General features: G+C 37.2%; 1 protein-coding gene across 2 annotated transcripts; it reads left to right on the forward strand.

Annotated features, from left to right (window-relative positions):
- Nucleotides 1–3: 3 nt before the first annotated feature.
- Nucleotides 4–25516, forward strand: DCAF13 (DDB1 and CUL4 associated factor 13). 2 transcript variants are annotated; one of them, XM_025450248.3, is made up of 11 exons: nucleotides 4–306; nucleotides 3681–3880; nucleotides 4463–4570; nucleotides 6981–7070; nucleotides 8549–8704; nucleotides 12839–12916; nucleotides 14970–15052; nucleotides 16745–16909; nucleotides 22628–22763; nucleotides 23922–24085; nucleotides 24881–25516. In XM_025450248.3, exons 1-11 carry the CDS (start codon nucleotides 237–239, stop codon nucleotides 24966–24968), a joined length of 1338 nt encoding a protein of 445 aa, XP_025306033.1. In that variant the 5' UTR covers nucleotides 4–236; the 3' UTR covers nucleotides 24969–25516. The 2 variants fall into 2 exon arrangements, with proteins under 2 accessions (XP_025306033.1, XP_025306034.1); XM_025450249.3 differs by lacking the exon at nucleotides 4–306 and adding an exon at nucleotides 2559–2652.
- The last annotated feature ends 213 nt before the right edge of the window (nucleotides 25517–25729 follow it).

Consider the following 25729-nt stretch of genomic DNA (forward strand, 5'->3'; position numbering starts at 1 on the left):
GTTTCGGGCCGAGGGCGGCGAACCCGAGCGCTCCGCTGGAGAACCGCCTCGGGCCAACCTTCGTCGGCAGAACTACGGAGCGCGGCGCGGTCCCGCAGAGGCGGCGACTTCCACACCGCGGAAGTCACATGACAGGAAGTCGTCCAGAAGAGGCGGAAGCGGCGTGTGCCTGCGGTGGCGGGGGCGCCCGATCGCGGAGGTAAAGTTTGGGGAGTCGGGGACGCCCAGCAGCCAAAATGAAGGTGAAGATGCTGAGCCGGAACCCGGACAACTATGTCCGCGAAACCAAGCTGGACTTACAACGAGGTGAGACAAGTTATTAGGGAGTCCGCCAGCCCGGGGTCTGGCCCCGGCTTCCACGGAGCAAGGCTGAGGGAACGCTGGTGCCCCGGTCTCGTTCTTTCCCTGTTCCTTTAACCAAGGCAGACTTTGTGCAGGTAAGGACGTTGCGGGACTGGTAGCAGATGACTTCTCTTCAAGGCCCTTTTTGAAGAGCTGTTTCCTAGCGGTAAGTGGGAAAGCGGGTTATATTTGGAATACTTCTGCCTCCCCCCTTTCAGCCACTGCTCTCCGCCTTTGCTTAGATTCCAGCTGTTGAGAAGCGGAACTTGGAAGCCAAGCGCGTGAATTCAGGGATTTGACATTTAGGCATCTTTAAACCTCGCTAACGTTTGGCCACTTGACTTCTCAAAATTACGTACTTCAAACTGTGGGAAGAGAAAAAGTTGAAACTTAAGGTCATCAGTTTTCTAAAGTCTCGTGGGGAAGGAAGTCTGATGGGGAAATGGCTAAAATGAAATTAATAACTCTTATTTATTGGTCTTATTTACTGGTCTGTTCCCCCATTAACATCCTGACTGCTATGACCGTTTATAGCTCATAATGTCAAAATGACAAGGGACTAATCATGTCTGAAGAGAATAACAGAGGCCTTAAAGCGGGAATAAAGATAAAGCATAAAATAAAGGCCATGTCTTCGGAGTTTGAGTAAGGGGGATAGAAGACGAGGCTCCGTGGATATTTCTGTATTGTGCTTGAGCAGTGGAGGTTATCCATGTTTGTGTGAGTAACGCTGAGAGGTAAATATGTGGTCTCTGAAGATGTTTACAGGTTAAGTAACAAGATAGCAATGTTTCTAAAATGCAAATTAGGTTATCTCATTTGGACTTGACATCATCCTACTCCTTGAACCTCTGGTCCCATCTTCCTCTCTAGTTTCACTAGTCACTACTCCTTGCAAGTAGCTTACCTTTCCCCTTGGAGATCTGAGTGCATTTTAGACATCTCTGTTTCAGATGTTCTGTGGCACACACCCTTATTCAATTTAGCTCCTTCCTCTGAACAATAATCTTTCCATACTTATCCCCTGTAGTTATCCCCCAGCCCATTTAAAGCACTCTTCTTCTGTGCTTTGATCACATTTTTTTTTAAAGATTTTATTTATTTATTCATGAGAGACACAGAGAGGCAGAGACACAGGCAGAGGGAGAAGCAGGCTCCATGCAGGGAGCCCTGACGCGGGACTCAGTCCCGGGTCTCCAGGATCACACCCTGGGCCGAAGGCAGGCGCTAAACCGTGAGCCACCCAGGGATCCCCTGATCACATTTTTGTACTAATGTCAAGAGTAGCATGTTGTCTCATGATGATTATTTTGGTTATCAGTCTTTTCCATCAGACTAAGCTTGCATAGAAGGGAAGAATCATATTTCTATATCCACTGTATCTAGACCCCACCTGGCACATAAAGTGGTTGCTTTATAAACATCTGAACAAAGGAGTGAATGAGTGACTGGCTGATGTACACTCTTCCATGTTAGGAAATTATTAGCCATCTGATGTTAAGGAGTATCTTATTTTCTATATCCTCCTATTTCTTTATACTTTCTGGAAGGCCTGGGTGGCTCAGCTGTTGAGCATCTGCCTTCGGCTCAGGGCGTGATCCTGAGGTCCCGGGATGGAGTCCCACATTGGGCTCCCTGCATGGAGCCTGCTTCTCCCTCTGCCTGTGTCTGTGCCTCTCTCTCTCTGTGTCTCTCATGAATTAATAAATAAAATCTTTAAAAATAAGAATAACAATTTCTGATGGTCTTTTTAAAAGGATTTTGAGAGAGAGAATGCCCATATGTGCAGGGTGGCACATGAGTGGGGGAGGGGCGGAGGGAGAGGGAGAAGCAGACTCTCAGTGGAGCAGGGAGCCCACCACAGGGCTCAATCCCAGGACCCTTAGATCATGACCTGCACTAAAGGCAGATGTTTAGCTGACTAAGTCACCCAGGCGCCCCTGATGGAAGTTTTAATAGCAAAATCAAAAACAAGTATGGTAGCTCCGTAAAACATAAATCAAGGTAGACATTTGTTATCTTTTTTTTTTAAGATTTATTTATTTGAGAGAGAGAGAGAATCTCAAGCAGACTCCCCTCTGAGCCCAGAGCACATTGTGGGATTCAGTGCCAGGACCCCAAGATCAAGACCTGAGGCAAAATCAAGAGTCAGCTGTTTAACCAACTGAGCCATCCAGGCACCGCATTTATTACCTTTTTTGATTCTTTGATCCTTGTTCAGGTGTTATTTCCTTATAAATTTTGATTGAATGTTGGATATAGTACCATTAACAGGGAGTCACAGAAAAAAGACAGCAAGTGAAGATGTGGGTAAAAAAATGCATTTGCTTTTAAGTATTAAGTGTTTTTTAGACCTGTGGACTTAGAATTATTTCTAAGCACAACTATTAACTGAGCCAATATGTTTGGCAGCATAGCATAATAGCGAAGAACATGGATTCTGAAGTCAGACTGCTTTGGTTTGAATTGTGACTTCATAACTTTATAGGCAAGTTACCTTCCTGTGCCTCATTTTCCCTATCTATAAAATGAGAAATAGTAATAGAATTTACCCCATAGGGTGCTGTGGAGATTAAATGAGTTAATATTCAGTATTTGGAACAGTGTCTGGCACATGGTAAGCTGTTTTTTAAATAAGCAAACAAATGTGTGAAATGCTCAATAAATAGTAACTATAATCATAATCACAACACTGTATGCCTGTCAGTACAGTGATTAGCACTGGAGATTGAGAGTGTTCCCTGCCCCAGAAAGAGCTTAGAGTTCAGCTGGGCAAACATTTGTTATACATATTTGTTTTGTATCAGGCACTGTGCTAGGCCTAAGGAGTAAAGTGAGGAATATAGTGGAAGCCCTGCCTATGAAAGCTTTTCAACCCAGTTAAAGAACGTAGTAAGACATGTAAAGGGAGAAGCCGAAGGTTATGTATAGGATCTGATTTTGCAAGATGTATGCATTCCATGATTTTTCTGGAAGTTTTGGAATGGTTTCTTTCTTTTCTTTTTTTTTTTTTTTTTAAGATTTTATTTTATTTTTTTTCATGAGAGAGAGAGAGAGAGAGAGAGAGAGGCAGAGACAGAGGGAGAAGCAGGCAAGGAGCCTGATGTGAGACTTGATCCCGGATCCCAGGATCATGCCCTGAGCCGAAGGCAGATGCTCAACTGCTGAGCCACCCAGGCGTCCCTGGACAGGTTTCTGAGTAAACAATACTTTTGTATTTTTCAGTGCTAGGCATATAACAAAGGCCTATTAAATAACCAATTGAATAATTAAGCTGGGGAAAAACAAGAAATACTAAAAATGAATTATTTCATTAAGAGAAGTCATTTTTATTTCAGTTCCAAGAAACTACGATCCTACCTTACATCCTTTTGAGGTCCCACGAGAGTATGTAAGAGCTTTAAATGCTACCAAACTGGAACGGGTATTTGCAAAACCATTTCTTGCTTCCCTGGATGGTCACCGAGATGGAGTCAATTGCTTGGCAAAGCATCCAAAGAGCCTGGCTACTGTCCTTTCTGGGGCATGTGATGGAGAGGCAAGTGTCATTCTAAACATTGCTATTTTAGAATAAAAAAAGTTGTGTTACAAGTATTCTTTAGTTTTGTGTTATGTGGATTTTAATTTGTTTGATTTCATTTTTCTAAGTCCTGTTTTCTATTAATTCTCAAGAATGAATTCTGTTTGAATTACAAACTACAGTAGTTTCTCATCTGAGCCTCAGAAATTAGAAACGTAGCAGCTGAAGGCTCAAGCATGTTGTTTACAGTAGTAAAGGTATTTGTGAGGTTGGGTTTTTTTTATTCCCCCTCCCCCCCCCACACACAAAGGATGTTATTAATGATTCAACACTTATTTCCACTCTGGCAAGAAAAGAAAGCTTTAAAACACTTTAAACTAGAATCAACAGAGTACTTAACAGATTGTATTTTCTGCTTGTTGATATACTTATCCATATGCACTGCAGTATTTTAAACTAGAGGATTTTGTTTTTAGCAGTCTGGTAGGGTGACTCATAGCTTTTTCAGTGTGAATTTATTTTTCTTGGAATGTAGTACTCCTGTGCCTGAACATTTTATGTTTATATTTTACTAAAATTTCCTGACATGCTTTATCATAGGTTAGAATTTGGAATTTGACTAAACGAAAATGTATCCGCACAATACAAGCACATGAAGGTTTTGTACGAGGAATATGTACTCGATTTTGTGGGACTTCTTTTTTTACTGTAAGTATAATGCAATTAAGTCATTAACTCCTTCCAGCCTATATGAGGCTGAACTAATGTTTTCTGAATTCATTTATTTGTTCCAAGAGCCTTTTAGAGTTTCACAACCCTGAATACCTTCTTAAAGCCTTGAAAAGTCCTAGTTTTCTTTATATACTCCAGTCTTCTTCATAGTTCTTGATTTTTTTTAAAGAAATAATTGCTTAACATGTTATCAAACTAATATTTTATAAGACATTGAGAAGTGGATTAATGCAAAGCAAGGCTAGAAAGGTAGTTTGGTTTACTCTGGAAGATTTTTAAGTGTATGTTTCAATGGCATTAAGTACTTTCACATTATTTTGTGACTATCACCACTTTTTCATCTTTCCAAACTGAAACTCTGTGCCCATTAAAAAATAACTCCTTATTTCCTTCTGCTGTCAAAATCCAAAATAGGCTACTTTGCAGAGATTTCAGGTGTTTTTCACTAATGGGGTTTATACAGGCTTCATGATCCTGTATCCAGTAGGTTGAAGAAGGAATTGGAGAGGAATTTGGAGCAGACTGATGATAACTACACTTTCAACTGGTTATTCTTTTGGATATATTAATTAGTTTACTATCCCAGCCAGAGGATTACTGGCTGTTTTTTTTTTTTTTTTTAATGCTTAAAATGAATAAAGACTGAAAAATATTTCGTATTCACTTTTCTTCGGATAAGACACATGAAAATACTTGTTGGCAGAATTTCAGTTTCAAAAAACGTTCAATATAGAATGTTGCAAAAGATAAATCTTTATTACCTAAATTTCATAATATCTACTATATCCCAGTTTGTGGCACCAGCATATCTTTATTCAGCTTACTCAGCTTTAAGATAAGCAATTCTGGCCAGGCACATATTGCTTGGTCTCTCATTTCTACAAAATATTAAACTTTTCTCTGGACTGGTGATCTGCCTTGACTCAATAGACTGTGTAGGAGAGCTTAGTCAATTATAAGGGAATTCAGTCTTGAGCTTGCAGACACTATAAGAAACTTGATAGAAAAAGCAGTCTTTGGGGTGGGCATTCTCAATGACAATTTATCCTGTCTTCTATAAATACTAAAATTCCATTGGGTCAAGGCTAGCAAAGATCTTGGTACCTAATTACATCTTACTAACTCTCAGTGATAGATTTCCAAAATTGAGTTTTTGGTATGTTGCCAGTAGTTCAGATTCAGGTTGTTAATAAAATATAGCCCTGTTAAATACCTTTTTCCTATTAGAAGGATGTTTTTAAGGATTCTGTTAATATTCTCAACAAAAAAAATTCCTGTCTGACCTTGATACCAAAACCTTTCTCCTAATTACTTACCTGTTCTAATATCATGGGCACTATGACTTGTTTTGCAAGAAGGGTTTCATTTTTGAATTTGCTATAAGGAAAGCTGAATTTATACTCCTCTCGTAGATAAATATATAGCTTTGTTAATATTTTTATTTAGAAAATGGATGTAGATCATATATAACATAAATGTAAAAAAACTAGAAAGTTAATGTATCCTGTATTTCTACTTTCAGTTAAAACTAGTGGTTTGGTGTAGATACACAATTGTTCACACCCCGATTATGATTATTTCATGTTTTTGGCCCCAAATTAAGTTATATTGTGCATTCTGTTTTGCACCTTATTTCAGCGATATCTTGAATGGATCTACCACGTGCCTAAGTCTAAATTACCACTGTTTGTTACCTTGCCTTGATTTGGGCTCAAGTCCCAACAGTCCTCCCCACCATGGCCTTATCACCATCTGTGCAACTGTCAACAAAGTGAAAAGGCAAATGATGTCTTTACAACATTATGAAAATAGTTTTGACTTCATGGATCCCTGAAAAATTCTCAGGATCCTTCAGAGGTCTGCATTTCACAATTTGAAAACCACTGATTTAATAGTTTTTGGAGTCTTACATCAATGTGAAGAAGGACTTTACCCATGCCAAGATTATAAAAATGACTTCCCTTTAATTTTTTACATTTAAAATTATACAGAATTTTATATTTATGTCAGGTATCAAATTGGCTCAAACTTTTTAAATGACTAACTTGGTATCATAATACCATTTTATTATTATCCATTTTTCTCCCTAATTTGAAATGCCATCCTTACTAGAGTATGCAATTTTTTGCCATATTTATAACCTAACTTTGTTTCTACTCTTCTTTTTCTCTACTCACACTGTCTTACTTTAAATTTTATGTACTTGGTGTATTTGTCACAAATATTTACTATAACATGGTGGGACATAAATGCATCAATAAACACAGTACTAGGAGGATATGGGATGTGTATTTTTTAAACTAGAGAAGTTTATAGTTTGATGTATATGTTAGCAGATTTATAGTTTATAACAGTTCATTATCATTTTAATAATAAATGTTTTGAGGTTGGTGATGACAAAACTGTGAAGCAGTGGAAAATGGATGGACCAGGCTATGGAGAAGAGGAGGAACCATTGCATACAATACTAGGAAAGGTACAAAATAAATTGACCTATACTTTGTTAAAATTCTTCCAGAATTTAATTTAAAAAGAAGAAGAAGAAGAAGAAGTGAGACCTCAGGCTGCAGTAATTGACCTATTTTAAGCAATATTTAATGCATTTAAGGTCTTTTGCAGTTAAAGAATTTGAAGGGGTCTATGGTGTTCATTGTATTGGGTTCAGTTTCTGTGTTTAGCTGGAGGATGCAATGAAACATTTCCTGTGGCAAGTCCATGGGAGGAAATCTATAAGAAAAATAATGCTTCAACTTCTCTCTGATTTATATTATCATAGATGGAGAGCCTGTATGGCTCAGTCAGTTAAGCATCCGCCTTCTGATCAGGTCGTGATCCCAGGGTCCTGGGAGCCTATTTCACCCTCTGTCTCTGCCTTGCTCTCTCCCTCTCTGTTTCACATGAATAAATAAATAAGTAAAATCTTTACAAATATATATATATTATCATAGATCTTACACAAAACTCAGAATTTCTTACTTGAAAGGACCCCTGAGGAATAAAGAGGTATTATGATGTTTTTTGTATAAATCTCATTTACATTTCTTAGAACATTATTCTGCAAATCAGATGATATGGTTTAGTTATAGCTTAAGATCATACATCCTACCCACGTTTTATAAAATCTTTAAAAACAATGTCTTTTCTCTAGGAACTCCAAATGTTACTGCAATATTTCATCTTACCCCTGTATCTGCGGTAATAGGAATTAATTCTTGCTGTGGAAAAATTTGTCAGACTTGCCTTCATGAATAGAAAATAATTGGAAGCCTGCAGATGCTCTTAAAAGCCGAAATTATTGGCTAAATATTTCCCTTTAATTTGCTTTGCAAACATTTTTTTACCACATGGTTAAAGACAGATTTTAATCTGGCCTTGAATAGATCAATCACATCTTTTAAGTGGATAATACCAAATGTATCAGATTTTATTGATTTTAGCAGTATTAGCATCCACCATTGCCAGGTTTATTTCTCCCTCTTAATTTTAATGCAGTTTTTGGTTTCTGTGTTTCTGTCCTGGGAATCAGTACCTTATATGTTAAATATGGAACTAAGTGTTTTAGACCTTACCTTTGCATTTCATTAATTGGTTGCAAGATCCTTCAATACCCAGTGATGATTTAGGAATTACTTCAGTGATGTATTCAAACTTAATTAAATACAGCCAATGAGGGATCCCCGGGTAGCTCAGCGGTTTAGCGCCACCTTTAGCCCAGAGCCTCATCCTGGAGACCTGGGATCGAGTCCCACGTTGGGCTCCCTGCATGGAGCCTGCTTCTCCCTCTGCCTGTGTCTCTGCCTCTCTCTCTCTCTCTGTGTCTCCCATGCATAAATAATTAAAATATTTTTTTTAAAAAGAATAAATAAAAAATGAGTGTGGATAAATATATTTAACATATGTAAATTTGAAATATTAATGATAGACTCATTTATAACAACATTTTTGCTCTTAAAGACAGTGTATACAGGAATTGATCATCACTGGAAAGAAGCTGTTTTTGCCACATGTGGACAGCAAGTAGACATTTGGGATGAGCAAAGAACAAGTCCTATATGTTCAATGACCTGGGGATTCGACAGTATAAGTAGTGTTAAATTTAATCCAATTGAGGTAATGCTGCTTTTTGAAATACTTCTGTTTACTGTTTATTTAATAATTTCAGCTCTGCTTAGGAAACTTTTAAGCGTATGATAAAGAATTTCATTTAAATGTTAATGAGCTTTTGGCATCTGGTTAGTTTTCCAGATTATATCTGAGTTGTTACACCTTTGGTCAGATCTCATTGTATTTGCCCATGTTTAGTTCCAGATACTAGTGTTATGCACCATTAGAGGAAGGTGTGTGCATGTGCTCATAGGAGTAGAATTCAAGCAAATAGTGTACTGTGAAACTTCAGTTTTACTCATCCCTTCAATGCTCATGTTCCATAGAGTACATCATGGTATTTTTTGGAAAATACTCATTTCTTAACTCTTCAAGGTCAGAAGAGGCATTGAGCATTGTTTTCTCTAATTATTTGTAAGTGATAAAGGCATAATGATTTATAATATGTATGTTTGCTACTATACTGCATAACGATAATTATATTTTTCTTTGCTCAGAAGTCTGATATGGTGATTTCTAAGACCTTCCAGGTCTAAGGGAAGAGTTGGAGGTTAAACTCTTTATTCTGAATTTAGGAAAGGAGGCTGCCCTAAAGGCTAAGCTAGCCCTTGAACTTAAGACCTTTCCCTGAGCTATTTCTGAATACATAACAATAGGTGAATTCACTGTCCAAAAGACTCAGTAGAGATGCTTTTTCCAGAAGGAAGAAAAGGAAATTGCTGCATGTATAATCCTCAAAGTTATCAATAGATTATCATGTTAGATAGTATAAGAGAATATCCTGGAATGTAAGTTTTATACTCTCAGAGACCTAAGCTGGTAAAAGGGACAAAAAGGATAAGTCAAAGTAGCAGGGTATAAAATTGTTTGCATGCAGTATTGGAACATGGGGTGTAATAGTTTGATGTGACTTTGGCCTTGTAGTTGTAGTGCTACTGAGAAGTCACATGGTCCAAGGACACTCTTCCTACCCCCAGCATATAACCACCTGCACACTTGTGGGAGGGGTTACAAGTTTAGAGCAGGAGGTGGCAAATTGTGGTTTGTGAGCCCATTGCCTGTTCGTATAAATTTTTACGAGATCACAGCCGTGCCCTTTTGTTGATATATTGTTTGTAGCTGTCTTTGTACTATGATAGCAGAATGGCTCACAAAGTCTAAAATATTTACTCTTTGGTCCTTCACAGAAAATGTTTGCTGACCCCTGATCTAGAGTATCTCTCTGTACTGTATCTTCCTCACTCCCTCCTCCATCGCCTTTTGGTTGTAGAAGTGAGATATGGCATGAGGGGGCAAGCCAGCTTTGCAGAGCCAGGCCAAGGTGACCGTAGGCAGAAGCAGGCTACAAACACAGGCAATTTGTAGGAACATTTTGTGTCCTACTTGGTGTGGAGCTAAACTGGAACTGTACTTTCTGCCAGTATACCTTGGCATTGACCTTATACAAGTCACAGTTCTCTGTGTTTGCATCTTTATTTTTAAAATGAGAGTAATTTTCTCTTCCTGTGTACTTTTGTAGGTTTGTCATGAGGTAAAACATGATAAATTATGTGAATATTTTTTAAAGATGCTATCCAAATTTAGTAGGATGTTATTACTATTAAAAAATTAAACAGAACAGAGAGATATTGATATCTACTTTTCTGAGGGATAAACAGTGTCTTGCTTCTCTATTTTGGTGAACACCTCTGTGAGAAGAGTTGATGGTTAACTCCAAAATCATAATTAGTTATTAGTGATGACCTAGTGACCATGTTTTTCAAACCTGCCTGTATAACAATTATATTTATTCATCTGTGTGGGTTTTTTTTTTTTTAATTACCCTTATGAACTGAGTGGTGAAAGCAAGTGGTGTGTGTGTCCCTTATCCTATATTAAACTTAATGGGAAGGGCATGCTGCTGTGAATAAATGGAGTATATTTGTCTCCTCTAATCATTAATAATTAATTTTCTGATAAAATATTGAAGCATAGAATTTTGATAAAGCCAAAAGTTTTATGCTGAGCATCGCCACATTTTGTAGTGTAAAAATTGGCTTTTCAGTCTAGGTAGAATTTTTTGCTTTGCTCAGATTAAAGTCTATTTTTAGAAATGGAATCTAGTCAGACCTTGCGGTGGCATAATGAAAAACCAAGAAATATTGAGAGGAGTCACTAACTAGGGGACAGTCTCAGAGGAAGTGATTTAAACAAGGTTTTGGAAAGGACTGAGAAGAGCTCATGAATGTAGCATTAGCTTTATGATGTTTTATTTGAACTGCGTACACACTGACTGTAGGAGTTAGCTGGCCATACAGCTCTGTAGTAGAGAACTCTTCTTCCTGCACTTGCAGGAGATAGGCCGAAGCCAGGAGTTGTGTGTGTCAGGAACCATGAGTGAGGAGGCATGGTGGAACTCAGGCTCTGCTGGTAGGTAGAGGGCTTGTTCTCATGTGAAGCCAAGGGTTAGTAATATCAACCTCTTGGACACTATAACTGACTTATAAGTAAATTAAATACTTATGTTGGGGGCAGAAAGGATGTTCTCTGGCCATTTGCCTTAGCAGCACAGGGCCAACTCCCATCAAACTACTGCACCCCATGTTCCATACAAACAATTTTATACCCTGCTACTTTGACTTAACCTTTTACCCCTTTTATCAACTTGGGTCTCTGAGAGCGTAAAGCTTACGTTCCAGGATGTTATACCATCTAACATGATGATCTCATGGTAACTTTGAAGATTAGTTTATACATGCAGCAATTAAAAAGGTGGGCAAAGAATAGGCTTAGTTTATACAGAGTTAATGAACATGAGGAAATGTTTACTACAAAGCAATAGTTTATATGTGTAGGAAATATTGCTATATCGATAAGAACTCTTTATGCCACAACTTAATGCTTCCCAGTTGCAGTAAAATTGACATATTTCCACTAGTGTATATCGATTCAGCTCTTTGGAAAACCATTACTTCTAAATATCAAAAGCCATAAAATTGTTCATACTTTTGACTCAGTAATCCACTACTGAAATTTTATCCATAGAAAAAGAGAGTTGGGCAGCCCGGGTGGCTCAGCGTTTTAGCGCTGCCTTCAGCCCAGGGTGTGATCCTGGAGACCCAGGATCAAGTCCCATGTCGGGCTCCATGCATGGAGCCTGCTTCTCCCTCTGCCTGTGTCTCTGCCTCTCTCTCTCTGTGTCTCTCATGAATAAATAAATAAAATATTAAAAAGAAAAAGAGTTGAATTTATGAAAATGTTTATTGAAGTGTTATTGGTAATACTGAAAAATAGGGAATAGGTTTAAGAACACAATTATCGGGATCCCTGGGTGGCGCAGCGGTTTGGCGCCTGCCTTTGGCCCAGGGCGTGATCCTGGAGACCCGGGATCAAATCCCACGTCGGGCTCCCGGTGCATGGAGCCTGTTTCTCCCTCTGCCTGTGTCTCTGCCTCTCTCTCTCTCTCTCTCTTTCTCTGTGTGACTATCATAAAAAAAAAAAAATAAGAACACAATTATCTGAACACTTCCATCATTGTCATGTAAAATACACTTGTGGGGGGCAGCCAGGGTTTAGCGCCTGCCTTTGGCCTAGGGCGTAATTCTGGGGTCCCGGGATCGAGTCCTGCATCAGGCTCCCTGCATGGAGCCTGCTTCTCTCTCAGCCTGTCTCTGTGCCTTTCTCTCTCTGTGTCCTTCATGAATAAATAAATAAAATCTTTAAAACAAAAAAAAGTTTAAAAATAAAAATAAAATACACTTGTGGGCATTTAGCAATGCAAATAGTTGACTGGGGTTGCTGAGATTATGACTGATTCATTGTTCTCTTAAAAACAGACTTTAAGGGACGCTCGGGTGGCTCAGTGATTAAGCATCTACCTGTGGCTCAAGTCATGATCCTGGGGTCCTGGGATAGAGTTCTACATCACGCTTCCACAGGGAGCCTGCTTCTCCCTCTGCCTATGTCTCTGCTTCTTTCTCTATGTCTCTCATGAATAAAAAAATAAAAATAAAAAATAAATCTTTTTTTTTAAAAAAAGGACTTTAATATTATAACTTTGTATCTTAAACATAAACATTAAGGATAATTGAATCATTCGTTCTTTGAATGGACATGGTTTGTTGCCAAGCCTGGCTTTTAACTGGTGATTGTTATTTTTAGACATTTCTCTTGGGAAGTTGTGCTTCTGACAGAAATATAGTACTATATGATATGAGGCAAGCTACTCCCCTGAAAAAGGTGAGTTTCAGTTTGTTTTCTTTGTACAATGAGTGACAAAATATGGAGCAAATGTTTTTTTTCAGAATTAAAAATTGTTTTCATAGGTTTGTTTTTAGAAGCCAAAGTAATTATAATGGCATTCTTCAGCTCCCTTTTGCTTTTTCGAGACCCTTAAATTTTTACTAGGTACTGTATCCTAGTTAACTTTGTATCTTCCATAATGCTAGTAAATTTTAGGCATTAAATTGGTACTTACTGAGTTCAGAGTTCTTAAGTATCGCATCCCATTACTTCACACCCCATGGTTATCATGACACATACAGTATTCTGTTCCATAATGTTTTATAATGAATTCACATAACCAGCTTTATTTGTTTAATTACACACTGATGGATACTAGCTGACATTTTGTTTAGATAAGCACTACCTTGTTCAAGGGGACAGATTTCCCAGCAGTTTTCAGGCAGTCATTCCAGGACTTAGACTGAAGCTGACACAACCTTAAGCTGACTCTCAAGATGGACACACATGTTGTCAGTAAAGAGGAGTGCCATGATAAGTGGAAGGGTATAAAGTTGATTTCAAGTGCTTGAACTCCGAGTGCAGAAGGCCCTGGACACCATTCATGCGCTATGAGTCCATTGTGATAGCCCACATGTGTTTTAATGTTTTGGTTGTTCCTAAACCATTTTTACTACATGTAATAAATTCATAAATATTAGAAGTAAAGTATATTCATTGAAGTTTGAACTACATAAAAATGATAATCTTTCCAAAGTAGACTTTAATCACTTCACTCATTCATATGGTCTAGTGGGCAGATCTTGTATGAACTTGGGTGTTAGGTCTTAAGCAGGTAACTTAATCTGTGTTTCTGCTGTAAAATATTAATAATTACTTTCTAGCACACTGGTAAGAATAAAACATGGTATTTTATATTTTACCATTTAGCAGAATGCTAAGATGGAATCTAGTTTAATTAGTAGTTTCCTCCCCCTATGCCCTTCCATCTTCTGTTTTTAATGATGTTCCATTATTTTTAGTTGAAGAAAAGAACCATGGCCTGGCTTTGAAGGCCCGCCAAATCTGGTCCCAATTTGCATTCCGTTGATTTATTTGTTTCAGTCAGTAAGACAGCATTTAAATAGGGTTTGTCACAGGCAGGTCATCCTAATGGAGGCAGAGATGCTATTTTCTGTTTTTTCTTTATTCTATATATGAGACTATCATTGTTCCTTCTATCTTTTCTCTCCTATACTTACTAGTTCTCAATGGGAAGTGTAGTTTTAGAAATATAGGGGAGGGGATTTTAGAGATTCTCCTTTAGTGGACATGTGCCTGAAAGGCTAACCATCTACAGTAGGCAGTTACACACAGCAGAAGATTATCCTGCTTACAATGCCAGTAGCATTCTTGCTGAAAAACACTGTAACATACTGGCCCCTCACAGGTCAGCTCAGATTATTCTTGTCTTTTTAAAACCTTTCTTCTCCCCTCTAACCCTAAGATCACTATTAGTTTTGCCCCCTATTTGATACTTCATCATTTACGGTTTCTTTATATTTTTCCTTTTCCTACATAGATTTCATTTTTTCTAACTAAACTATAAGTTATTCAGGTTGAGGAACCATTTATTAAGCATTTTTATATTTTCAGTATTTACTACTTACTTAGCCTGTGTACTCTGGAAACAATTACTGATTGATTTCTTTTCTTGTTGCACCTAGCTGAGTACCATGCACACAATAAGTGTTTACTAAATATTTGCTTAAATCAGTGTTAAAAAAGGAAAGGAGGGATCCCTGGGTGGCCCAGCGGTTTGGCGCCTGCCTTTGGCCCAGGGCGCGATCCTGGAGACCTGGGATCGAATCCCACGTCAGGCTCCCGGTGCATGGAGCTTGCTTCTCCCTCTGCCTGTGTCTCTGCCTCTCTCTCTCTCTCCCTGTGTGACTATCATAAATAAATAAAAATTAAAAAATAAAAAAAAGGAAAGGAAATGAAGTGGGAGACTTATCCATTTGAGAGGGAATTGATTTCATGGTAATGGGTTAGTGTATTCTTCCTTTCTCAGGTCATCTTAGATATGAGAACAAATACAATATGTTGGAACCCTATGGAAGCTTTCATTTTTACTGCAGCAAATGAAGATTACAAGTAAGTTTTCTTCTTTTTAAAACATATTTATTTCTATGTGAAGTGTCTCAGTTGTATAAATCTTACTAATATATTTTCCTCAGTAGTAGTCCTTCAAATAGAAGGTGGAAAATTGTCACTTTTTTTGCTAAAATAAATATATTTCCCAAATTGGAGAAGAGCTTCTTAGAAAAATATTCTCAAAGTGATATAGACCAGGGACAGTAAACTACAACACATGGACCAAATCCTGTTTGCTGCCTATTTTTATAAGTAGTTTTATTGTATTTGTATAATTGTTTTTATATATGTGCATATATATATAAAATATAACATATATATGCAGTGTATGTAGAATATATATACAATATCATTTGTATGTGGTATAACATAGTTTTCTGATTTTAGTACACCCTTTGTCTTTTTCTTTTTTTTAAAGATTTTATTCATTTGACAGCACAAGCGGTGGAGGAGCAGCAGGCAGAGAGAGAAGCAGGTTTCCCACTGAGCAAGGAGCCCAGTGCAGGGCTCGATCCTAGGATCCTGGGACCATGACTGGAGCTGAAGGCATACACTTAACCAACTGAGCCACCCGGTCACCCCTTAGTATAAAAAGCCATAGTCACTCTTATATATCACTGACAGGAGTGGAACTTTGTTGGAAATGACCTGTCAATTTAAAAACCTTTTTAAAAGTACTGGGACGCCTTGGTGGCTCAGCAGTTAAGCATCTGTCTTTGGCTCAGGGTGTGATCCTGAGGTTCCAGGATCAAGTCCCGCATTGGGCTCCCTGTGAGGAGCCTGTTTCTTCCTCTGTCTCTGCCTCTCTCTGTGTCTCTCATGAATAAATAAATAAAATCTTTAAAAAATCCTTAAAAGTGCTCATGCTTTTGGACTTAGTAATTTAACTATAGGAATTTGTTCAAATTTTATTGAGTCTGTCCTGTTCAGTTAAAGATTGAATTTCAGGGACGCCTGGGTGGCTCAGCAGTTGAGCGTCTGTCTTTGGCTCAGGGCATGAGCCTGGGGTTCCAGGATCAAGTCTGCATTGGGCTCCCCGTGAGGAGCCTGTTTCTTCCTCTGTCTATGTCTCTCTCTCTCTCTGTCTCTCACGAATAGATAAATTAAATCTTTAAAAAAAAAAAAAAAGATTGAATTTCAAAATTCAAATACTGGAATTTAAGAATTATTTAATATTGAAAGTTGGAAATTTTTTGTTAATTATAAATAAATGTATTTAAATAAATTTTAAAATAATTTATAAGCTATTTCAACTCATTTATACAACCTAAAATGTCAGAATACAAAGCTTTAATACAGTATTACCAATTTCGTTAGAAGTATGTATGTATTAACATAGTGAAAAGATAAGTAATTATACTGCACTAACTGATGTTCTCTGGATGGTGGAATTAAAGATAAGTTTTGTGCTCTGTACTTCTTTGAAAGTTTCACATTTTCTACAATGAGATTTATGTTTATGAGGATGAGAATATATAAGTATAATCTTAAGGAATAACAAAAACTGATAATATTTTTCCCTGTCCCTTAGCTGCTATGTGAAAAAGCTATATATTTAGTTATGCATTATTTATTTAAAGATTTACATTTTCCCAGTGTCTCTTATTTTTTTTTTTTTTTCCCAGTGTCTCTTAGTACTACACATGCTTCTTTATAGAAATTTGTATGGAATAATTAAAAATTCTTTTACAGCTTATATACTTTTGATATGCGTGCACTGGATACTCCCGTAATGGTACATATGGATCATGTATCTGCGGTGCTTGATGTGGATTATTCTCCCACTGGGAAAGAGTTTGTGTCAGCTAGTTTTGATAAATCTATTCGTATCTTTCCTGTGGACAAAAGTAGAAGCAGGTATGTGACAACCAATAAACCATTTGTTCTTGTTTGTTGTTTTCTTGTCTTGAGTGTCATTGACCTTTTTTTGAAAGGTAATTTGGTTATGTATATGTGGTGCAACTCACATCCAGGTATTGTTACTTAAGATACCAACTTCCACTGTGTCATCCATGGGCAAAACAGTTTCTTTCACTGAATAGGATATTAACTTTATGTCATTTCTTGATATGAAATCTTAGTGTTTGCCTTAAGGCAAAAGCCTTTGTTTCAGAATTGTTTTTAAGTGTTTTATAGTACACTTTTTTTAAGAAATTTTTTTGAGCACTTATAGGTTTACAATGAAATTGAGAGATAGGTACAGAGATTTTTTTTTTTCTGGTAGGATTTTATTTATTTATTAGAGCACGAGAGAGCACAAGCAGGGGGTGTACAACAGAGGGAGAGGGAGAAGCAGGTTCCCTGTGAGGCCTGATCCCGGGACCCTGGGATCATGACCTGAGCTGAAGGCAGCCACATTGACACATCTTAATCACCTTAAATCCATAATTCACTCTATGTGAACATCCTGTGGGTTTGAGCAAATGTATAAGGACATATTTTCATCATGATAATATATAGTATTTTAATTGCTTTAAAATATAATAAACTTTAAATTTTTAAAAAATTTGTTAAGAGCTTAGAGAAGTTTTCCCTCATAGTTTAAGAGCAATTAATAACAATACCTTTGTTGGGCAGCCCCGGTGGCGCAGTGGTTTAGCTCTGCCTGCAGCCTAGGGTGTGATCCTAGAGACCCGGGATCGAGTCCCACATCAGGCTCTCTGCATGGCGCCTGCTTCTCCCTCTGCCTGTGTCTCTGACTCTCTCTCTCTCTCTCTGTCTCTATGAATAAATAAATTTAAAAAAAATCTTTTAAAAAAATACCTTTGTTTTTTTCTTATTCAAATTCAGCTTATACACACTAAAGCAAAAAAAAAAAAGAAAAAAAAGTTTAAATTGTCAAGACCATTCTTCCTTCATTCCACTTTGTTAGGTATATGCCCTGGAATGACCTAGGTGGGAGATATACTCAGCTGTCCTATACTCCACTTGTCTCTTGTTCTATAAACACATCGAGTGTAATTAAAATGTTAGGTTGCGTGTTATATTTTTTTTTTTGGTTGCGTGTTATTTTATACAGCTTGGCCCCTTATGACATACTGCATGTTATTGAATGTAGTATATATTTATATATCTATACTGTATTATATATTGCTGCATTGAGTTAGTTTATAGAAGGTTATTTTAAGGTTTTAAGGGTAGCTTTGACTGTGCTTGGTTTTTTGCTTTATGCATTGACTTTAAAACCTAACTCCTGGGATCCCTGGGTGGCACAGCGGTTTGGCGCCTGCCTTTGGCCCAGGGCGTGATCCTGGAGACCTAGGATCGAATCCCACATCAGGCTCCCGGTGCATGGAGCCTGCTTCTCCCTCTGCCTGTGTCTCTGCCTCTCTCTCTCTCTCTGTGACTATCATAAATAAATAAAAAAAAATTAAAAAAAATAAAATAAAACCTAACTCCTGTGTAACATAATAGCTGCTTATATAGTGGAGTATGGTTTACAGAGCACTTCGATGCACATTCTTTTTGTTCATTAGTAATGCTTTATATGTGTTCCTGGAAGCATATTCAAAGCAAAACCAAGTAAGTTGGAAAAAATTTCCCCATAAAAAATAATGGTAATTAGGGTACCCAGCTGACTCACTCGGTAGAGTATGTAACCCTTGATATCAGGGTCATGAGTTGTTCAGGTCCATGTTGGATATAGAGATTACTTAAATGATAATTAAAGTATAATAGTGGTGTTGCTCACACTTGAAGATATGATTACCTCTATTTTAATACAATGATAGTATTGACATTGAAATTTTATTTTTTTGACATTAAAATTTTTAAAGAATAATCTAAATATTCAATCTAAAGTACCATATTAATATATATACACAATATATGCATGCATATACATAAATGCATATACTTGATTGAGTGTCCTACTCTTGCTTATTGGAATTAAAGCTCAGTGGGAAGAAGATGGACTTCTTGAAAGATAACAGAATGATTGGAGGTAGGAAGGGAAAGGAAAGAAAGTGAATGGAATCTGGGAGAGGAAAGAACACAATATATGTAATGAGTGTGGAAAGTGATGATCTGTGCTAGAGGACAGCAATGCAGAGCTGGTAAAGCAGTGTGTACCCAGATTCATAAAGACTGGTGGTAGCAAAGTTGTTCTGGGATCCTTCCTTTACTTAAAAAAAAAAAAAGTCTAGAGAACATTCACTTTGGTATTATAACTACAACAGGCTAGAGAAATCTCACCATTTTAGTGCAATGATGAGAATTTTGGTCACTACTTTTATTGATAACTAGCCTAGCTTCTACAATGGTGAAGTTTTTTGTGTCTTTTGAAAGAGTGATATTCATTTTTCAAAGGCATATCGTGTCCTTCTTCTCACTCACCATTGTTCTGTTCTAACAGGGTCAGAACTAGGGTGCATCTAAGTGAGGTACCTTGGGTGCAGAATTCAAGGAGTTACTCATTGTTGTCAGGGTCGTGCAGGTGCCAGCCCTGTGTTTTCACCTCAGTTTCTTCACCCTCATCCCAGCCCTGTTTCAGGAACAAAAGATCTTTCAAACAGTGCCTCTGAGAGTCAAGCAACTCATCCATACCTTTTCTGTCATAGCCAACCTGCTTGTTTAACTCTTTTGTGTTTTTACTTGTGGTAGTTGCATCTTTCTGCTCTGTAATTTGAGGGAGTCCTACTGAATCCTAACCCTTCTTGTATCATTTTTTATCAGCATATCATTGTCATCATTGTTGTATTTCTGAGTTAAAAAGTGCTTGAATCAACAGCATACTGACTGGAGTATTCTGAGGACTTTGATCTTCACTCCATCCTCCATGTAGAACTCCTGGTATTGGTTCACATATGGCTTGTTGGCCTCTTTTACAACTTACTTGATATTCTCCAAACTGTCATGGTTTGTTGGGATTATTCAGTCAGGCTCACAGCAGGGCTGATAGTTTACATTTCTTCTAGCATCCCTGGAAGATACTAAGAATCAGGGGAATGTGGCCCTCCATTATTTTCTTTGCATCAGAATTTCCAAATACTTTTCTAACATGATGCATAAGCAGACACAAAGAATGGGAAAAGAACAAAGAAAGAGTTAAGAGAATTAAGAGAGTTTGGGCACCTATGATCTCAAGGGCCCTGCAGCTGAGTTCAAGCTGAATTATTACAAAGCTATTGTGGGTATCCAAGTATAGGTCTATTTTCAAAAGCTCAAGTAATTCCAAAGTTGTATGAAGTAAGGAGTTCGAGATCCCTGGGTGGCGCAGTGGTTTGGCGCCTGCCTTTGGCCCAGGGCGCGATCCTGGAGACCCGGGATCGAATCCCACATCGGGCTCCCGGTGCATGGAGCCTGCTTCTCCCTCTGCCTGTGTCTCTGCCTCTCTTTCTCTCTGTAACTATCATAAATAAATAAAAATTAAAAAAATAAAAAAAATAAAAAAATAAATAAAAACTTGGCTTCCTTAAAAAAAAAAAAAAAGAAGTAAGGAGTTCTTATGCCCCATTTCCAGGGAGTGGTCTCCTGATGTCATTTAGAGATTTTGTAATCACAGTAGTGATATATTGCCACTTGTTAGGTTTAGATATAAGTGGTACTTCCTTTCATCTTTGCCTTCATCTACTTAAAAGGTAGTTCTAGTTTGTTCTGTGGTCTGCTCTAGTTCATTGCAAAGATCAAATAGCACAGCCAGTGCTTTGAATAATCTTTATTTTTTTAAATATTCTTTGAAAGATTTTAAAATAGTAAAATTTAGTTTTAAAGTAAATTTTTAATAGATAATTAAAAATTACAGGTAAGTTAGTATTTGAAATTAGACTTCTGGGATTTCATTCAATATTTACTAATAAGCAAACAGGTAAATTACTTGCATTCACATGGAATAATTTGTACAGTAAAGAGTTTAAGTTTTTAAAATGTATTTATCTTTTTTTTTTAAGATTTTATTTATTCATTCATAATAGACACACAGAGAGAGAGAGAGAGAGGCAGAGACACAGGCAGAGGGAGAAGCAGGCTCCATGCAGGGAGCCTGACATGGGACTTGATCCTGGGTCTCCAGGATCACAGCCTGGGCTGAAGGCAGGTGCTAAACCGCTGAGCCACCAGGGCTGCCCTGTATTTATCTTCTAATAGTATAACTTTTAGTGAGCTTTGTAAACCTTTAGCATGCACAAACCTCTAGAAGTTAAGAACCCTGCATAGTTTACCATTAAGGAGGATCAATTTTTTTTTTAATTTTTTTTTTGAAATTTTATTTATGATAGTCACAGAGAGAGAGAGAGGCAGAGACACAGGCAGAGGGAGAAACAGGCTCCCTATGGGGAGCCTTATGTGGGATTCGATCCCAGGACCCTGGGATCACAACCTGAGCCGAAGGCAGACGCTCAACCACTGAACCACCCAGGCGTCCCCAAGTTTTTATTTTAATAGAGTGTTCTTTCTAATCCCATCCTTCCCCTTTTAGAAATAAATTATTTTAGGGTTTCTCTACATGTTCATTCAAGAGCTTAAAACATATCAGAGTGTAAAAGGCTAGTTTTGTGAGTGTATCTCTCATATTTTTTAAAAAGTCTGAGTTCTCTTTGGTCTGATCATTATATATGGATTTTCTTTTCATGTGCAGAGTGTGCTGAGCTTGTTTCCTTTCTCTCTAGTCTGCATTTTGAATTCTCTAACCCAGATGTGGAAAATTCATTTCTCCAAAAGTCCTTATTTTTCCTGACCTTGTCTTTTACTTGTTTTTTAATGCTCTTCTTAACACTTCCCAATATAGTGTCTTCTGTGAATTCACTTAGCATGTTTCACAGCCTTTGCAAATAGGTATGATATTTTACATCTCCATTTATTAAATGATTCTTAACTCATCAGACACTTCTATAGCCCTCCCTTTCAGTTCACACATGTAAATCATCAACTCTCACTTTAATTCAGTAAGCTTTTTAAACAGTTTGACCAAAACAAAAATCAGACTTTAGGATCAACATATCAAATTGTGCTCTTTGAATGCCATTACCTTTATTTTATTTTCCAGTAAAATGAAAAGAAAAATGTGATTGTTGACCTGAATTGATTTGGAGGGAGGAATAGTCTTATCTCTTATTGTTAAAAAAAATTACTCTAGCTTCAACATGTTCTATATGCCTTCAGTAATTTTGTGAACTTTCCTGGGCATCTAGTTTTACTTTGTTTGTATTTATTTTTCTTACTGGATTGTAATTTCTCTGAGAACAGGAATGTTTTTTTAACTCCCCAGGACTTAGCATGGAACCTTGTTAGTTTGGTTCAGTAAAATATGTTAAATTAATTTGAATTTCCCCTTTCTACTCTCTTCAGACTCAGAAATGCTATCCTGATACTTGATAGGCAATGGTTAAAATCTGCATCAAGGGGATCCCTGGGTGGCTCAGCGGTTTAGCGCCTGCCTCTGGCCCAGGGCGTGATCCTGGAGTCCCAGGATCGAGTCCTGCATCAGGCTCCTTGCATGGAGTCTGCTTCTCCCTCTGCTTCTCTCTCTCTCTGTGTGTGTCTCTCATGAATAAATAAATGAAATCTTTTTTAAAAATTAATAAATAAAAATAAAATCTGCATCAAAATCCTAATTTTAACTTAATTCCTCTTCTGTAGGGAGGTCTATCACACAAAGAGAATGCAACATGTTATCTGTGTGAAATGGACTTCTGACAGCAAATATATTATGTGTGGATCTGATGAAATGAACATTCGTCTATGGAAAGCTAATGCTTCTGAAAAATTGGGTGTGGTAAGAGAACCCATTTTCCTTCATTGTCATTAAACTAGTTTCTAATTTAGTAGGTATCATTGTATTGTAAAGAATTTATTTGAAGTATTTTAAGTATTTTGATCAAACGCATAGCTGTGATAAAGAAGTAAATTAGCAACAAAACACAGGGTTGTATTAAGATTTACTTTTTTTCATGTCACAGACACCTTCAGAGGCCTTTGTTAATTCAAATGTTTGATAATATTCAAAACTTCTTGATTCTTTGTGTTTTCCTTGAATTAAGAAGAGAAGGTGTAGAGACTGGAAGGCTAGAACTGAGAATACCTGTTTCTTCTATTAAAGGAATAGTAATTAGGCACATCAAAGGCTACAAGTGCCTGTGAGGTCTTTTAATATCAAAAACAGCGAAACACCAACTTCAAAAATAATACAGAGAGCTTCAGACTATAAAGAAGATTCAGTGAAGATATAATAAATGTTACCATTGGCTGGATACCTCAGGGTTGGGGGTTATGGTTGGTTTTTGTTTCGTTTTTGATGTTTTCCTAAATCATCAAATGTGATGTGTTTCATATCAAACATGAGTGTTTATATCAGCAACAAATACTGAGTTTAAAAAGGAAAGGTTAAGTGTGAGTTATTTTCTACTTAGCCCCAGTAGGAAAAATCAGAACATGATAAACAGTAATTAAAGATAATTTTATTTTGGTTTTAATGATTGGTAAGTATTATTATGTTATGCCTAGGTTTCAAGTCATCATTGTAAGTTCCTCTAAATCATGTCATCCTTCACTTAAACTTGTTAAGCAAAACCTTGTCATTACAGAATTGAAGCTTTTTGTTTTCTGGTTCAGTAGTGATTTTTACAGAAAAATGTTGAGGGATTAATTTAGTTTTTTTCTATGTTATTTATGCCCAGAAGAAGGTCCGATTCAGTGGTACACATAGCCCTACTCCCTCAGCACTGATATTTTAACTTGGTGGCATCTGTCTACATTGGAAGGCATACAGTCTAAAAGGAAGTTCAGTGTTTGCAGAGATAGGACTCACAGAATTGGCAATTTTGGTTAATGTCCTAGAGGTTTAGTTTTGGGGGAAAAGGGTACTTCCTAGCTTTGTTACATGAAGAAAAACAACAAACCATTCATTGAAATTTAAAAAAATGCATTTTTCCAGCTTACATCACGAGAAAAAGCAGCCAAAGATTATAACCAGAAGTTGAAGGAGAAATTTCAACATCATCCTCACATAAAACGCATTGCTCGTCACCGGCACCTACCAAAATCCATCTACAGCCAGATCCAGGAACAGCGCATCATGAAGGAAGCTCGCCGACGAAAGTATGATTTGGGACATTTGATTCTCTCTCAGTACCTTTTTCTAACTTCCTCTCTCAGCTCACCGGAAATAAACAAAAACCTGCCTTTTAAGGGAATAGTTTATGCGCCATTATACAGTAGAGATGTTTTTGAATACTTCCCTAAAAGGGAAGCAGTGACTATCTGAGAATTTCCATTGCCTGTTTTTTTGATATCAAAATTTAAAAACTGTTGAAAATAATGTTTTAAAAGATGATTTGTAATTAAGCTCGAATTAAGAGGTATATTTTCCAAGTTAAAGAATGCAAAGAACTCATAACATCCATTTCTTGAATAAAAATGTTTCTAATATGCTTCATCATAGAAGTTCAGATCTAAAGCAGAGCTCCCGGGCAGCCCCGGTGGCTCAACAGTTTAGCGCCACCTTCGGCCCAGGGCCTGATCCAGTACCACGTCGGGCTCCCTGCGTGGAGCCTGCTTCTCCCTCTGCCTGTGTCTCTGCCTCTCTCTATCTGTCTCTTAAAAAAAAAAAAGAAAAAAGAAAAAGGCATTAAAGCAGAGCTCTCACCACCATTTTCCCGGTAGAGTGTTCTCCTCTTTGGAAAAGGACACTGTTAGGTTGATGAGAGAAGGAGCAATTAAATAACAAAAGTTAATTTCTAGCTACTTTTTGCCCAATCTCCTTGTGAAACTTTTTTTTTCAATAAGGTATCTTGTAGTGAAAGAAAAGACTTTGATTTTTCTGAGAAAGTTTTCTTTAGTTAAGGTGATTTCTCATAAACTTGCTCATATTTTGTATATTTTGTTTATTTCTAGGGAGGTGAATCGTCTCAAACACAGCAAGCCCGGATCTGTGTCGATTGTCCCAGAGAAGAAGAAACACATAGTGGCAGTTGTGAAATAATACTTGGTATCCCTACCAATCCTGATGTCTAATCATTTGTTACCTATTGATATGCAGACTCTGCAAATAAAGTACTGGTTCTAGAATAATAACACACGGTTTAGTTACAGGTAGAGCACTATGTACCGTGAGAAATGGTCCTGAAAGGTGGCCTGGTTGTTAAGACTGTCCAACATTTTAACCCTGATCTGCTTTCTTATTTCACTCAAGAATACAGTATTTGCAAACTAACTGTTTATTACTGTTAGAAATTGCAGATATACTTCCTCTTTGACCTGTTATGGTAGATATACTATACATTTGAATTTATGTTTAAGACCAAACCTCTCGTTTGTTACCTTTAATACTACATTGGGTAACTATTGCAGTGATTCTTCCTGATGATACATAACATGTGGAAGAATTATGTCAGAACTTTCTCAATTCAGTTTTCTGTGCTTTATTTTTATTTGGCTTTTTGAGAGTTTAAAGATGATCAGTCTGCATTTATATAACTTTTATAAGAATTATAATTTATGGTTTAAAATAATAAAACATACTTTTCTCTACATTGTGACTTTGATCCATTTCTGCTAAATAATTTTTCTTCAATCACACTAAATCATAAATAGTTCTTGTGTGATTTATGTTAGTTTTTTTTTTTTAATTGTAGTTTAGTAAACTCTATTATGAGTATATATGGCCCACATTTTAGGAAATTTTAAGTAGAGATTTTTAGGGGGACCTGGGTGGCTCAACTGGTTCAGCACCCAACTCTTGCT

This window comes from Canis lupus, chromosome 13 (assembly GCF_003254725.2).
Source record: "Canis lupus dingo isolate Sandy chromosome 13, ASM325472v2, whole genome shotgun sequence".
In the NCBI taxonomy this organism is placed as follows: domain Eukaryota; kingdom Metazoa; phylum Chordata; class Mammalia; order Carnivora; family Canidae; genus Canis; species Canis lupus.